This window comes from Leucoraja erinacea, chromosome 13 (genome assembly GCF_028641065.1).
Source record: "Leucoraja erinacea ecotype New England chromosome 13, Leri_hhj_1, whole genome shotgun sequence".
Taxonomy (NCBI): domain Eukaryota; kingdom Metazoa; phylum Chordata; class Chondrichthyes; order Rajiformes; family Rajidae; genus Leucoraja; species Leucoraja erinaceus.
The window spans coordinates 39,267,791-39,285,191 of record NC_073389.1 but is presented as its reverse complement, the minus strand read 5'-3'; the positions used below and the strand labels follow the sequence as shown (position 1 = coordinate 39,285,191).

The 17,401-nt window shown below is 41.5% G+C and overlaps 1 protein-coding gene across 1 annotated transcript in view; it reads right to left on the bottom strand.

Moving 5' to 3' along the window:
- impg2a (interphotoreceptor matrix proteoglycan 2a) overlaps positions 1 to 17,401 on the bottom strand; it is a 61,964-nt gene that overhangs the window by 14,961 nt on the left and 29,602 nt on the right. Inside the window, exons 8-13 of the mRNA XM_055644213.1 lie at positions 16,019 to 16,039; positions 14,272 to 14,528; positions 14,100 to 14,159; positions 10,037 to 11,961; positions 8,528 to 8,747; positions 6,426 to 6,636 (exon numbers count right to left, since the gene is read on the bottom strand). Coding sequence (XP_055500188.1) covers positions 6,426 to 6,636; positions 8,528 to 8,747; positions 10,037 to 11,961; positions 14,100 to 14,159; positions 14,272 to 14,528; positions 16,019 to 16,039 — 2,694 coding nt within the window. The remainder of the gene's footprint in view (positions 1 to 6,425; positions 6,637 to 8,527; positions 8,748 to 10,036; positions 11,962 to 14,099; positions 14,160 to 14,271; positions 14,529 to 16,018; positions 16,040 to 17,401) is intronic.

Below are 17,401 nucleotides of genomic sequence, written 5' to 3'. Positions count from 1 at the left end.
ACCTTATCAGAAGTATTTATGGTACAGATTTTTCCATTATTGAAATTGTTACTAACTGCTGTTGAGGGAAGCAGGCAGATGGAATGGAACTCATTGTAGACATTACAAAAAAGTCACTTGCACCAATTCTGTCAATATTAATGACAACCATGCTACAAAGGAAGCATGAAATTCCCATTATTGCATGCAAAAGATGCTGGAATTCTTGCAGAATTTTATCTGCCTAAGTATCATATTACTTAAAATTTCATGTTTTGCCTATTGTAAACAAATTTAATGTCACTGAAATCAATGCCTGATGCAAATCTCATATAGGTAAGTCCTACCTTTGAAAAAGGGAAGAAAATTGACTAATGCATTTAAACAAGTGCAGCTACATATTGACTATAACTGTTATACATTTTAGATCAAACATTTCCCTTTGAAAATACCAATACTTCACGACCCTCAAGATTTCAGTGGTTGTTATTTCTACTGATATCTCAAAACTCTTTTACAATCACTTTTTTTCATGTGCAACACTTGAAGATAGACAACACTTTCATTTCACTGCACATCTCGTATGTGTATGTGACAAATAAACTTGACTTGACTTGACTTGACAACAGCCGGACCATCACAATTTCCAATTAATTATATATAGGATCATCAAACTTTTATTGCATCATGTTTCTTTCTTCAGTTAAGAAGCCAATGTACTAAATATTGGAGGACACAGAGTGCTCAGCAGTTCTAGCAGCATCTCTGGAGAACATGCATAGGTGATGTTTCGGGTCGGGACCTCTTTTCAGACTTCACCTATCCATATTTTCCAGAGTTGCTGCCTGACCCACTGAGTTACTTCAGCTCTTTGTGTCCTTTTGTGTAAACCAGCAACTACAGTTATTGTTTCTATATCTTTACTAAATACTGGGTCCTTTTCTCTAGATGCTGCTTCTGTTACATTACAATCAGTGAGAACTACATTATTGATTAGAATGACGTTTGAGAGGCTCTTTTCACACTATTCTACTTACCCAGCCCAAACCACCTTTGCAATAATGTTCTTGGTTCTGGTTCTTGGTCCTCCAAAATATTCCAAATGGAATTTAAACTGGAGGTTGCCAAGACTCAAGAGCCGGAGTTAAGGAAGAGATTGAGCAAGCGAGGACCTTAATCCTCAGAGGACAGGAGGATGAGGGGTGGTCTTATAGAGGTGTATAAGATCATGAGAGGAATAGACAGGGTAAATGCACAGTCTTTTACCCAGAGTAGGGAATCAAGAACCAGAGGATTCAGGATTAAGGTGAGGGAAGGGAAAGATTTAATAGGAACCTGAAAGGTAAACTTTTTTACACAAATGGTGGCAGGTATATGGAACGGGCTGCCGGAGGAGGCAGTTGAGGCAGGTATATGGAACGAGCTGCCGGAGGAGGCAGTTGAGGCAGGTATTATCACATTGTTTAAAATATATTTGGACAGATACATGGATAGGATGGCTTTGGAGAGATATGGGGCAATCGGGGGGCAGGTGGGACTAGTGTAGGGGGGGGGGGGGGGGGGGGGGGGGGGGGGGGGGGGGGGGATGTTAGTTGGATCCATGTACCTAGTTCCACATTAAATGACTGTGTGAAACAATTACACAGCTGTGTTCAACCCCACACAGAGGAAGCTGATAGAAACAGACCACAAACTTCAATGCCTACCCACAACGAGGTGCAGGAATACTTCAAGCACAATCAGCCTTGGGAACTCACAGGTTGCATATTCAGAATCCAGTGGCATAAAATTCTTGTACACAATTAAAGAAAGACAGAATTTTAGATGAAAACCATTTAAAAATGCCTCACTATTCAACACTTAGCGAAAATGATGTAAAACTGTGAAAACATAATCCTTTTCAATGTTAAATGCCGCGTTAAAAGATAGTACCTGTATTACTTCACTTAAACAACAATTCAAACCTGTGGAACCAGAAACCTGAATGCTTTAGACAAGTTTATACATGGACTATTAGAAGGACTTAAATACATTGTGGTAGTCAAGGGACACAAGTCCTCACTGAATGGCTGATGCAGAATAACAGGAGATGACAAGTCTATAACTGACCAATGCACCATCTCCACACACCCCTGAACTTTTATTTTGTAAGGACCATGATATGTGCAAGGTTATCACACAAAGCAACATCTGCTTTATTTGTATGTAACTTTCTGAATGGCAAATGACCTAAAGAAAAAGCCCTGTATGATACGGTAGAAATAAAACAACATCAACTTGTTTCTTCAGTTCTTTCCGTATTAAACATGGTTTGCGCCTTGTTTTTGTGGATGGAGTCCTCATCCCTGTCTCTCCCCTGTATCCTGTAGTTCTGCTTGTTCTGCCTTCCCCAGGCGGAACAATGGTAGAGTTCACTTGGTCCTCACCTTTCACCCCAACAGTCGCCCCATCCAACACATCATCTACCGACATTTCTGCCACCTTCAATGTGATACCACCACCAGTTACATCTTCCCGTCCCCACCTTTCCATAGAGGCAAGGCCTACTGGATCTACCAATTGCTTACCATTTAACTTCCCATACCAACCTTTCTGTCCATGGCCTCCTCCATTGTCGGAATGACACTGTTGTACATGCACACACGAGAAATAGCACCTCATATTCTGCCTGGGTAGATTACAACCCAGCATTATGAACAATGAATTCTCCAGCTTCAAATAATAACTGACCTACTCTATCTTTCCAGTAACCTCCACTGATGTGCATCCATTTCTCCCGCCATCTTCCACCCATGTCATTTTGTTCCTTTCTCCTTCTTCATACACTCATCTCCCGTCCCCAGGTCCCCTACTTCTCTTTTATCCTCCCTCGTACCCCTCTCGCCTGTCCCCTTCCACCCACATTCCTCCCTCTGGAGTTACATTTCACTGCTCCTCACCTTACCATATAGGACACCCTTTTATCTCCTTTTCACCTCTAAGCATTGTCACTTACTCCACCCGTCTACCAATCAAAACCCACTCAAATGTAGCCACCTATCACTTGCCAGGCTTTATCCCGGGGGGGGGGGGGGGGGGGAATGGGAGCCAGTAAACCCCACAACAGAAGGGGGAGGAGTCAGAGTCATAGTGATACAGTGCGGATACAGGCCCTTCGGCCCAACTTGCCCACGCTGGCTAACAATGTCCCAGCTACACTAGCTCCACTTGCCTGTGCTTGGTTCATATCCCTCCAAACCTGTCCTATCCATGTACCTGTCTAACCATTTCTTAAATGATGGGATCGTCCCAGCCTCAACTACTTCCTCTGGCAGCTTGTTCCATGCACCCACCACCCTTTGTGTGAAAAGGTTACCCCTCGGATTCCTATTAAATATTTTCCCCTTCACCTTGAACCTATGTCCTCTGGTCCTCAATTCCCCTACTCTGGGCAAAAGACTCTGTACATCTACCCAATCTATTCCTCTCATGATTTTGTACACACCTATAAGATTGCTCTTCAACCTCCTACGCTTCATGGAATAGAGACCCAGCCAATTCAACCTCTCCCTATAGCTCACACCCTCTAGTCCTGGCAACATCCCCGTAAATCTTTTCTGAACCCTTTCAAGCTTGACAATATCTTTCCTATAACATGGTGGCCAGAACTGAACACAATATTCTAAATGCGGTCTCACCAACGTCTTATACAACTGCATCATGACCTCCCAAATTCTATACTCAATGCTCTGAAGGTCAAAGTGCCAAAAGCCTTTTTGACCACCTTAGATGTACGGTTTGATAGCCACAGAGAAAAGGGATCTCCTGTGGCGTTCTAAGCTGCATCTTAGTTGAAACCAGTCTGTTGCTGAAGGTGCTCCTCAGGTTGACCAGGGTGTCATGGAGGGGGTGAGCTGTATTGTCAAACTCCGCAGTTTGAGGAGCATCCTCCCCTCCAAGACCATCTCCAGTGAATCCAACTCCACCTCCAGGATGGAGCCAACCAGCCAGCCAGTTTGTATACATATCAAGGTACATTCTTATCACTTTTTGTGCTATGGGTCTTTTTATGTTCTTGGTGGAAGTTCTGTGTGATCAAAAACTTCCCAAATTAATGAAGTCCTGGTGGATGGCTGCAACTAGTCATGATGGGCATTTGTAGCTATAATTGCTGGCTATTTCACTTTCAAATACAGTGTCCTCTCTCACTTGCAGCATTGCCCCGTGGCACATTGCCAGCTGAAAGCTGCGACAGAAGCCACTGATCTGTTGGAATGCAGTGCTGGGCTTCTATGGGAGGTCAGAATCCCTCCATTATGATTCCTTGAAGCCAGTTAAAGTAACAGTGGAAGCATTCAGGCAAAACTCTGCTATTATGCTTGGGGCCTCCACCGGTACAGACTCATTTGGTAATCAGTGACACACAATTTATATGGAAACCAGATGCGCATACAGCTGTTAAAACTCACTTCACATTACCTAAACTGCCTCGCAGTATCACATGCGGCAAGGCAATGCATAATGTTGCTCCACTTAGCTCTGGGTTCTCATACAATCTATGAAAACCACTTTATCCTTATCAGTATGAAGTACCAAATCTAATGCTTCTATCTATGAATGAATGTATCTTTCATGATTTTTGATACCCAGCCTCATCGAAAATATGTTTCTTTGGTGTAGAGTCATGGAGTCATAAAGCAAGGAGACAGGCCCTCTGGCTCAAATCCATGCCGACCAAGATGCTGAGCTGGTCCCATTTGCTTACATCCTTTTAAACCTTTCCTAACCACGTAGCTGTCTAAATGATGACTTTTAAACGTTGTATATGTACCCATCTCTAGTACTGCCTCTGCCAACTCATTCCATATATCCACCACACTTTGTGGTCTTAGGAAACGTACCCTGGGAAAAGGCTGTGACCATTCAGCTTATTAATGCCCCTCGTGATTTTATAAATATCGACAGGGCCACACCTCAGCCAACCACCCTCCAGGGAAAACACACCCAGCCTTTGCAAACTCTCCTTATAAATCAAACCATTTAGTACCAGCAAGATCATTGCAAATCTTTCCAGGTTGAAGACATTTTTGAGCTTATTAGTAATCGCAGATCTTGTTAATCTATCATTCTTCCGCTATTGACATTTAGACAATAGGCAATAGACAATAGGTGCAGGACCAGCCCTTCGAGCCAGCACCGCCATTCAATACGATCATGGCTGATCATCCACAATCAGTACCCCCATTCCTGCCTTCTCGCCATATTCCCCGACTCCGCTATCTTTAAGAGCTCTATCTAACTCTCTCTTGAAATCATCCAGAGAATTGGCCTCCACTGCCTTCTGAGGCAGAGAATTCCACAGATTCCAAACTCTCTGGGCGAAAAGGTTTTTCCTCATCTCCGTTCTAACTGGCCTACCTCTTATTCTTAAACTGTGGTTAGACATTCATTTGAAGCACCGCACTGTCCCCAGCACGATTATTAACATTTCAAATACTCACACTGTTTAAACGTCGTGTTAACTACTTATAACATTTGAAACTGTCCTCATTAATAGCAGCGTATCATTACTTTTCATCACTTTCACACTGTCGGCAACAAGATAAATTCTTGTAAATTGCATATTGAAGTACAGTTTCAGTTGCAGTTTGCTAAGTTTGGACATAAACACTAGCTTCACTCCAGTTTGGCAGAATAATGGTTACTTTCCAGATGTAATAACAAGGAACTACAGATGTTGGTTTACCAAAGATAGACACAAAATCCTGGAGTAACTCAGTGGGTCAGGTAGCATCAAAAGGGTGCCATCCCGAAATGTCACCTATCCATGTTCTCCAGAGATGCTGCCTGACCCACTGAGTCATTAGAGCATTTTGTATCTTTCTGTCATTATTTTCCAGAGTTCACCTTATCTCAAATCAAAATGAAAAAATAAAAGGATAGATAAACTTATTATCATTTTGATTGTCTCAAATTTAATGGGGAAACAATTCATGTTTTTGATGTTACTAACAGAATAACAACAATAGAAGATTTGATCTGCTGAAAACTGCTAATGATCTCAGGTAAAGCACCTGCCCCACTTTCCCGAGTTACTCACGAACTCTCCCGAGTTTTCCCCTTGATTCGACCTCGGGGAATGTCAGAGAATGTCGGTAGCGAGCTCGTATGAGTCCGTAGATGTTTCGTAGCGGCTCGTAATGCCAGCCGTAGGAACTCGGGGCATCAGGTAAGTCGGGACATTTTTTCAAAAAATAGCCCTGAGTACCTACGACTGGCTATTACCGTAATTCTCCGAGCTCAAATCAAGGGGAAAACTAGGGAGAGTTCGTGAGTAACTCGGAAAAGTGGGACGGGAAATAAGTAAGAGATAGGGTGTCAGGGAAATTGTAAATAACTACATCAGCCACTATAAATAAGATAAGAAATGGCAGTTTAGTGTCTGAAGAAAGTCAACCACAACTTACCTGCAGATTGCTCCTTGGCCTGGAATTGTATCACATTTGCCATCATTGAGACAGAAGTCTGTGTCTATATCACAAATACTTTGACAGGGCAGGTCATCTACGCTTAAATACCCAGTATCACAGACACATTCAGCCTCGCCTGATTGGTGGTTTACCAGGCATTCAGAATATTCATTACATGCTTGAAACTTGCACGGGTCTGCACCATTACCTGAAATTACATGGCATAGGAGTGCATTAGCCACAATTTGTTCATAGTGAACAATGGAACCATTTGAACATACACATGGGATCAACTCAATATGCAGCAGACACAATGGATAACAGTGGGATACATAATCATTCTGCAAGGAACTAATTGGAAAAAGGTGCATGAAAGACATGTACCAGGGGCGCAGAACGATTGGCAGCCCTGCCAGAAGTCTGTTTGTTTTTTCGTCTTTTTTTATTTTGGTGCATTCTATAAGTTTGTGCAAGTGTTCTCCGGTTTGTTTTATGTGGGGGGAATGGGTCGGGGGAAACTTTTTTTTCAGTTTCTTACCATGCCGGAGACGCGATGTTTCCAGGTCGCGTCTCCAGTTGCTCTGCGGCCTATCGTCGATGGAGCTGGAGGCCTCCTCGGACTGACTTTGGGCCCCACCGCGGGGCGTGGACTTAATATCGGAGCCGATCCCTTGCCTGGGATCGCTCCAACCGCAGGCTGCGGACGTACCATCAAGAGCACCCAGTCGGGAGAGGCTAATGATCGATCGCCCGGTGCAGGGAGCTGACATCCCCCCCGATGCAGGAGCTGGATCGCCCCGAAGAGGAGGGCCCAAAACGCCGCCGGCTGCGGGAGTCAAGATCGTCCCGTCAACAGAGGGCTCGAGGCCCCCGACCGCGGGAGAGCAAAGGGAAGAGATTAAACTTTTTTTCGCCTTCCATCACAGTGAGGACTGTGGAGGGTCACTGTGGTGGATGTTTATGTTAAAATGTGTTTGTGTGTTCTGTTTCTTTTTATTATTATGACGGACTTTCAAATAAAATTCCTCATATGTTGCAAAACATACTTGGCTAATAAAGTATTATTGTGATTTTGATTGTGAATAAACACAATTTCCAGCTGTTTTGTGGTGTACATTCTGCTTTTACCAGAGTTTTGAGCTGGCACCAATTAAACTTTATCTGAAGACAATAAAACTGATTTATGATATCATGATAAAGCGTTTAGAGCATTATGATCTAATATGAGCGCTATTTGGAAAAGAGGCATTGAAATAAGGCATGGGTTTTGGACATACATTTGTTTACCTCAATTACTTTCAGGCAAGGAGTTGGCAAAGATAAAATGGCAGGTTTAACTCCTTGGGGAGGAGAAGTTGGTGATTCCACAAACAATCCCCCATTCCCAATCTGAAGAAGGGTCTCGACCTAAAACGTCACCCATTCCTTCTCTCCAGAAATGCTGCCTATCCAGATGAGTTGATGAGTTACTCCAGCGTTTTATGGGGGGACCACACAAACAAATGTAGATGAATGCTATTTGGACTTGCATTCAATGTAAATATTATTATCCGGCCCAACTCCCAGCAGCTACATTGAGCGTGTATCGAGCAGACATCATCAACTTTAAGTGTGTTTGGAACCTAATCTGAAACCATTCTTTATTATCTTAATGCTGAATGTGAAGATGGTTGTGCATAAGTTGATACAATGCTGGCTCGGTTAGGCAAGTACATTTTGGAAATGCCTTGGTGATCATGAGTTTAGACCAATCTCTAGGAATCTAATGGATGCAAGTGATTGCAGATGCTGAAATTTGGAGCAACAATCAGCTGGAAGAACTGAGCACGTCAGGCAACATCGAGGAAGAAAATGGGGCAGTCAACGTTTTAGATCAAGATTCAGTCCAGATGAAGGGCCCTGACCTTTAATGTTGACTGTCAATTTCCCTTCATATATGCTGCCTGAACCACTGAGTTCCTCCAGCAGAATGCTTGTTGCTCCGGGATTCTGAGATCATTATCAGGGCCTATCATAGCTCATCCATGTTTTATGTAGACAAATGGACTCTCAAAAATATACATTGAATGAACAAACATAGTACAGTAGGAATGGCCTACCTGATTCAACATCCAGAGAAAATCTATCAATGGCAAGGTTCATTCTTTGGTATGCTGTGTTGCAAAAGTCATCTAAGATTAGATAAACAGCATTGGTGACATCTTGTGGTACAGGCTTTGCAAACTTCATACGGCTGTTCACAATGATGCTTCCATTTCTGAAGTTCAGGATTTCAAGGTGCTTAAAATCAGATAGATTGGACTGCAAATAAGGAACAAGCTGGAAAGAAGCACAAAAATTCAGCCGTAAAGCTATATTAATCTCCACATTTTATGCTTTCTATTGCTACTTTTTCCCCAAATTCCAAAGAGATTATTAAACTCGACAAACCATCAAATTCCTTGTGATGAAAATGAATGTGGTAGCAGAGTGAAATATATTAGATGCAGTGTATGTGGAATTCAGGAAAGCCAACTTCAGTAAAGTACTAAATTAGGGTAATATTATAAATAGTATAGGGCAGGGAAGCCATGGAGAGTAAATTGGATTAATAATTGGTTGGAAGAAAGGGAGTTGAAATTAAAAATTAGGGGTAGAATTTGAGAATGAATGGAGAAAGGAAGTAGAAGCCCAGATGATATAGCCCAAATAAAGTTTTAATTTGGTTGCAGTCAGCCTTTTCGAATTATACCTAAATCAGCAATATATTTTATTATTTCAAAGACCAAAATAACTGTAAAGTAATATGGATCAATTAGGGATTGGACAACTATTGCTAGATGTAGACTCATACAATCAAGCAGCAGGGAAACGGGTCCTTCAGCTCAACCCATCCATCCTGACCAAGTTGTCCCATATAAGCTAGTCCCATTTGCCCACATTTGGCCCATATCCTTCTAAACCTTTCTGAACCGTATACCTTTCCAAAATCTTTTAAATGTTGTTATTAAAACCTACCTCAACTACTTCCTCGAAAGCTGCCCCAAAGATTTGTATTAAGCATTTCCCCCCTCACCTTAAACCTATCCCCCCTCATTCTTGATTCCCCAATCACGGGAAAAAAAGACCCTATCTATTCCCCTCATGATTATGTGCACCTCTAAAGATCATCTCTCAGCCTCCCGAATTCCAAGGAATAAAGTCCACATGTGCTCAACTTCTCGCTGTGACTCAGGGCCTTGGTTCCTGGCAACATCCTGGTAGATTTTCTCTGCACTCTTTCCAGTTTAATGGCATCTTTTCTATAGCAGGGTGGCCATGGCTGGTCAGGATCAAACCCAGGTCTCTGGCGCCGTAAGGTAGCTATTCTAGCTCTGCATCACCTTGATCTACTACAAAATATATTGCTGATTTAGGTATTAAGTATTAATCCTCAGCCAGCTTGGTGACATTACAGCTACTGGTTTTCCTAAAGCCTTATTACAGTGTACATCAGAAACGTGTTAGCTCTTGCCTCAGAGATTGCTAGAACTTTGTGACAAGCATTTTAGGGTCCCTGAAAAGCAGTCATCTTAGCACTGACTACAAATTCTGGACCATAATTTGCAGATTTGAAATGGTAAACTTACAAGTTCCAGGAATCGCTGCTCTAAAGTTATGTACTCATGTGAACTTTTGTTGAACAGGTCATCTGAAAAAATCATATTTGTAACACGCAGGCTGAAGAAGACTATCAGTGCCTGTGAAGATGTACGACTATCACTTGCTACAGGTTGATCTGTTGGTGCGGTAGCACCATATTCTCTGTAGCCAGTTGCCATTTCTTCATCATTGTTAGATTCTTCGTGAGGATAGATTATGTCTGAATGATCCAGTTCAACTGAGATATCTTGAACCTCAGACCACTCTTCATTATCCTGCGATGCACTTTGAGATGATTTGACCTCATTGTGCTCTATAACAGTAGCGTCACGGGGCTCCAAAGTAACATACTCTCCCACCACATCCCATGTGACAGACGGTATGGCAGTGGGTTGCACCGCTGCAGATGTTGTCCTGGGGTTTAAAACCCAAATGGTTTCATTAGCAGAATTAGCACCATTATCAGGTCCGCTGTATGCAAGAGACGTGTTGGCAATGTACTCAGAATAGGGCACCCCTGTAGTTGATCGAGTACCACGTTCAACGACTGTAGAACTATCTGTGTTCTGAAAGACAGGATTGTTCAATCCAGTATCATTAATGTTGGATGACACAGTGTCTACTGCAGCAGGTATTTTGCTAAAAAGTTGCACGTCATTTGGTAATTCTGTGTGTTTCTGGATCATATTTGAAGAATCCAGTATTGATTGAGCCGTGGAGGAGGAATCAATGCCCAGTTCCGTGGGCGCCCATGGTGATGCAGAGAGACCACTGCTAGTGGATAACTGCTCAGTGGTCAGTTGCTCCAGGTTGGAAACTGTTGTAAGGAATTGCTTAATGGAGCCTGTGGTGGTTGTCTCTGCTGCCTCATTTTCCGCAGGCAAAGACTTTATCATTGTGTGACCTGTGGCAGCTGATGCCAATATTTCTTGCTGTATGGTGGCCAACTCAGTTAACATGTGCCCTTTGGCATAAGATCCTGCGGCAAACTGTTCCAAGATGAATGAATCAGTGGCTTGGTTTCCTCTGGCAGATGTCTGTGCTCCAGACGGTTGCACGACAAAGGTTTCTGTTATAGCTTGACCTTTTGTGGATAATTCAGTGACTGGCAACACTGCAACCAAGTCATTTTCAGCTGGTTCAGATGTTTGCATTGTTAATTCTAGCACATTTTCTGGCATCCATTCAACTGGGGCTTCTTTTGTTATTGCCTCTGCAACATGAGATATGATTCCAGCACCAAAACCTGAAGCTGCTTCAGTTGACCAAAGTGCATCTGCTTCATTTGAGATGATTGTGGCCATGCCTACTGCAGTTGGATTAGTAATCAATCCCTTGATATTAACGTCGGATTGATTGGCATCATAATCCATAGACAAATCATCCTGAGTCTTCACACCTCCCGACTGATTAGAAGTGCTATCCTGTGTCCCACTTAGTGGCTTGTTGGAAGAAACTGTTTGAGAAGCTATCGTAGACCAGGACCACAAATATTCTTCTTCAATCCCAGAACCAGATTCGGAGTCAAAAATGGTACCTTTGTCAAAAATGGGCTGCTTTATTATACCGTCAGATACAAGGATCTGTGATGTGAGGGGATCCGAGGTCTCTTCTGTTTTTTCACCAACATTAATTGTTGTGGTCACATCTGTTCCAGATGGTGCGAATACTGGGAACTCTCTGCTGCTTGGCAGTGGCATTGGCTCCTCAGATATACTTTGCGGCTCCAAAGAAGTTAAAGTGACAGGGGAGGCTTCTGCGTTCCGCCATCTTTCCTCAATTGTTTGGACAGACGGCAGATCAATAATTGTTGAATGGAATTGTCCTGATGCTTCATTACTCTCCAGGTATTGTCCGTCTTCATCCTCTTTGTTTGAAAGTTCTATAGCCAAAAGCATAAATTCACAGGATTTAAGAATGTAGTTAGGTTAGTTCTGATAAACCATATTATTCTACACTTCAGTGATAGGCTGTGGACCATAAGTGATCTTGCAGCTGGCAGCTTTGTCTTAAATCTGCTGATCCCCCAAAAATAACATGGGTACTTAATATGTTGGAAGAATTGTTTAAATTGATGAGAGAAACAATTGTCAGATACTGGATGAGGCACTTTATTGGGGAAACTCACAAGTGGAATGTGCCACAAGGACATTTATTTTCATCCCCAACCTGAAAGGCTGAGCCTTATGTTGAGATTGTGATCCCTGGGTCTACATACCCTTGCGCAAACAGCTTGGCCACGCTGTCTTTAATTCTCTGTGAGTTTTGACGGTGAATGAAAATTGGCATGAATATCACAGCTGTGCGTATCAAGGTTGAATGAAGTTGGGCAAACAGCTTGATTTGATGGGAAAGGTTAGATTTCATGGGATTTAAACCAAACAGTAAAATTGATAAATTAATTAGTCATAGGAACAGAATTAGGCCATTCGGCCCATAGTCTACTCCGCCATTCAATCATGGCTGATCTATCTTTCTTCCTCAACCCCATTCTCCTGCCTTTTCCCCATAACCTTTGACATCCCTACTAATCAAAAACCTGTCAATCTCCGCTTCAAAAAATACCCAATGGCCTCCACAGCCATCCATGGCAATGAATTCCAGATTCACCACCCTCTGACTAAAGAAATTCCTCCTTGTATCCTTTCTAAAGGTATGTCCTAGCAAGGTAATGATAATGTTAGATATTGTTCACTTAACTTTCTCAAACAATAGATGTCTTAAAAACATATATATGTCATATGTTAATGCACTAAGAAAATTTTATCACACAAATGTGTAAAATCTATATTTTATGTAGATAGAGTTTCCAAAGTTTTGTACTCACAGCCGCCAACAACAACATATGACAATTTCATTCACGTGATCCCTCAGGGGGTATTCTGGCAGAAATACAAGTTGCCATGCAACATTACCTAGTGTTATTGTCAGCATGGGGCACCACAACAGATTAGCAGAGAAGGTTTTCAGAGTTCCATCCATTCTGCCCTGGTCATTGTCAGGAATACTTCATGGGTCAGATCATGCTTACAGCCAGCCACTGGCTCCATACAGACGTACAGCTGGCTGCAAGGCCCATATCAGCACACAGCTGTGCCAAAGTATACAACATGCTGGAGGTTGGGTGACAATTCTTGCACTCACCACTGAGTCTATAGTCATCTAGCATGGAAACAGGCCCATGGACCTGTTGAATACTGGTCAATAATCATCTACCTACTTATACCAATTCTTAATCAATTCCATTTCATTCTCCCCACATTCCCACCAATTCACCTTAGTTTCTCCGAAGGAGGGTTCGGACCCGAAACGTCACCCACCCTTTTTCTCCAGACGTGCTGCCTGACCTGCTGAGTTACTCCAGTACTTTGTGTCCATCTCCCATCACTAAATGCATGAGGAGTAATTTACAGTGGGCAATTAACCCTCCCCCCACACATCTTTGGGATTTGGGAGGAAACTGGAGCACGCATGGAAAACCCATATGGTCAGAGGGAGTACGTGCAAACTACATACAGACAGGTGCCCAATGTCATGAGTAAAGCAGCGGTAGAATTGCTACATCACAGCGCAAGGGACCCAAGTTCGATCTTGACTATGGGTGCTGCCAATGGAGAATTTGAACGCTGTCCCTTCTGATCACATGGGTTTTCCTGCACAACCCTAATCCTATTTCGACCAGAGAATACTATGGTCCACCTCTTGCAATAACATGGACTTGTTTTTGTTTTTTTATTGTGCTTTGCACCAATGTATTGATTTTTGCAGAGTTTTCGTTCTAATTATTGCCTTGCAGAATCTTATGTGTAATTAATGTATAATTTATGCATGTTTTTGTGTGTTTGTCTATGTCTATGTGCATGTAATGCTGCTGCAAGCAAGATTTTCATTGTACCTGTACCTCACTGTACTTGTGTACATGACAATGAACTTAACCTGATTAAACACAAACTGGCCCAGCAATAGCGTAGAGCTTTCTATGTTGCCCAGTACATCTAGGTGGTTGCTTAGCTAGAAAGAAAGCACACAAAGACACTAAAATGTAAATACCTATTGTCTGATCTTCCAGTTCAATTTTAATGCTGTTTAATGCTTCATTCATTGAATGCTCTGTAAAGGAAAAAATCCAATGGAACAAGGTTTGAAATTTTGTTTCTGCAGAATTTGAGCGTCAGCATATTTTCCAATTCCAAGTTTAATGATCATAAGTAACAGCTTTTACCATTAATAAAATGAAGGGTCTCTGGATTAAAAGTTGGTGATCCATTTCCGATTAGATTTTCCTTATGCAAGGCCTCAACTATGTAATTCCTAAAGTCAGTAATTGTGTACGCAGCTGTAGGTTGATTTTCAGTTTCCAGGGGAAGGTCATCTTCCATGTTTTCGGAGTTTAGGTTGATGAATTGAAGTGTTTCGTTTGGTAAAACGCCAGTGTTCACATCAAATGTAACAGTGCAGTGAACTGTCACATTACTACTGCTACTCAGGATGAAATAAAAATAAATAGAGATTAACGGAGCACAAAATTACTGCAAATATGGATTAATAATCAGGATATGGTGGGCGCAAACAATTTCTATTTACATAGAGAAGATATTACCAATGAGCTCAGAGCATGTAAATAGAGTTTGTGAGCTTTAGAACGTAATTTGGAAATTGCTAATTTATATAGTTGGGGAATTTGACAGTCGGTGATCTGAGATTAACATGATTTTCAGTTTGCTGACATTCAAGTCAACACATTATTTCGGGTCAACACAGTAACTCAGCGGGTCAGGCAGCATCTCTAGAGAAAAGGAATAGGTGACGTTTCAGGTCGAGACCATTCGTCAGACTGATAGTCAGGTGAAAGGGAAACGAGATATATAGACGCCGATATAGAGAGATATAGAACAAATTAATGAAAGATATGCATAAAGTAACGATGATCAAGGAAAGGTGGAGCCCACAATGATCCATTGTTGGCTGTGGGCTAAGAGGCCCAAGCAAAATATGAGGAGCTGTTCTGCCAATTTACATTTGGCCTCACTCTGACAATGGAGGAGGCTCAGGATAGAAAGCGGAGTTAAAGTGTTTGGCAACTGGGATATCACGTAGGTCAAGGCGCACTGGGCTAAGGTGTTCAGCAAAACGCTCACACAGTCTGCATTTGGTCTCGCAGATATATAGGATTCCACACCTAGAATAGGGGATAAAGTAGATGAGATTGGATGGGGTGCAAGTGGCCTCTGCTTCACCTGAAAGGACTGTCGGGGTCCCTGGACAGAGTCACATCTGCAGTTCCTTCCTACACGTTATATTTAGCAGTTTTACAGAGTGGGGTGGAGACAAGATATGGGCATAAATAATGCAACTACCCTGAGGACACAATAGACCATTCACATTGCAGCCGTGAAGAAAACCATTCTTCACTCAACTCTAAGCTAAAAGAAACGGTTGATTGAATTGCAATGTCTCATTGATTCAGTTGCAAAAAAATGAAGATTTGTAATTAGGTTAAAAAATAACAAATCTAACTAATTTCCAGATGCTTATCCGATTTGACAAGATTTCTCCAATCTATCTATCCTTTTATTTCAAAAGCTGTCTGAAAATTGCTCTTTTGAATCTTTGAGGGGCTCCAACTTTTGTTATCTTTTTGCAAAGTAATACTACACTTTAAAATCTTTCTATTGCAAAGAATTCTCGGCCAAAAATTTGGTTAGACGATAGAGCATGCCTTGATCTGGCTTTTGCCTTAAACACAACAAAGTCAAGTATATTAGACAGCAAATCCCAGCATTCAGATACCCGACAGGCACATTTCAGTTGGAGAACTTTCATGAGGATATAATATATGGACAACTGCTTTATAAACACAGAAGATAATCATTTAAAAAGTGCATAAATCTATTAACTGAACTTACTCCAAGATTTGCAATGGATAATGTGTGTATATATATTTACAGCGATATTTTAGATTATTTTACCTGTCTGGATTCTGGCTTTTCCTAAAATAGAAATTGAAAACATTAATATTAGATTTCAAAGTATTAAAATGTAAAATATTAAAATTGCAATAATTTACCCATATTATTTTTAAAGTTGAAAAATCATTTTTTTTAAGTGCAGGTGGGATAAGAAAATTACTTAATACATTTAGCAGATAACATATAAAAATTTAAACAATAATGAGACTATGAAATACTCTATGTTATGGTATAATACATTTAGTTGCTTGGCTCGATGTCACAAAAAATACCAAGTAAACACCCACTTCATGTCAGGATCACTCTTCGAATTTATAAGCTATACATTAAACGATACCCAATGCATACGTTTTACAATTGTTCCCAAACCTGAACTCCAAGATATTAATTGTTTGATATCCTGGGAATTTTCCAAAGATATTTTCCATCTGAAATTAAAAAAAATATGTACAATGAAAGCTTTAGATTTTGAAAAGAACCATTTGGAATATAGAAACAGGAATTAATTTGAAACAGTGTTACAGATGAGACTGCCCAATGGGCCTAATCAGTGATAAATTACTATAAATAAGGCTCCATTGGTAGTATTTCACCCACAACTGCAGCTTCACTCAAACAGAAACAGAAAACACTGGAAATTCTCAGCTGGTTGGGCACTAGTGTTGAGTGAAATACAGAATCAATGCTTTAGGGGATCTGCCTATCGTCAGATGAAATATTGACTAAGCTTCTCTTGACCATGGACATTGCTTGACCTTTTTAGGGCTACATCTTTTAATTTCTGAATTCCAGCATAAACAATATTTTGGTTTTCAATTGTAGGCCCATGTTCCAATCTGAACATCTCGATTAATAATCCGGTGCTGGCGCTGCATTATCAAAGGTGGGATCTTTAGACAAATGTGTGCAGTTTTGGTCTTTAATTTGAAGAAGGACATTCTTGCTATTGAGGGAGTGCAGCGTAGGTCACCAATTCACCGGATGGCGAGACTGAAATATGATGAAAGAATGGATCGACTGGGCTTATATTCATTGGAATTTAGAAGGATGAGAGGAGATCTTATAGAAACATATACAATTCTTAAGGGATTGGACAGGCTAAATGCAGAAAAAATGTTCCCGAAGTTGGGGAAGTCCAGAACCAGGGGTCACATTTTAAGAATAAGGGGTAGGCCATTTAGGACTGAGATGAGGAAAAACATTTTCACCCAGAGAGTTGTGAATCTGTGGAATTCTCGACCACAGAAGGCAGTGAAGGCCAATTCACTGGATATATTCAAGTGAGAGTTAGATATAGCTCTTCGGGCTAACGGAATGAAGGGATAAGGGGAGAAAGCAGGAACGGGGTACTGATTTTGGATGATCAGCCATGATCATATTGAA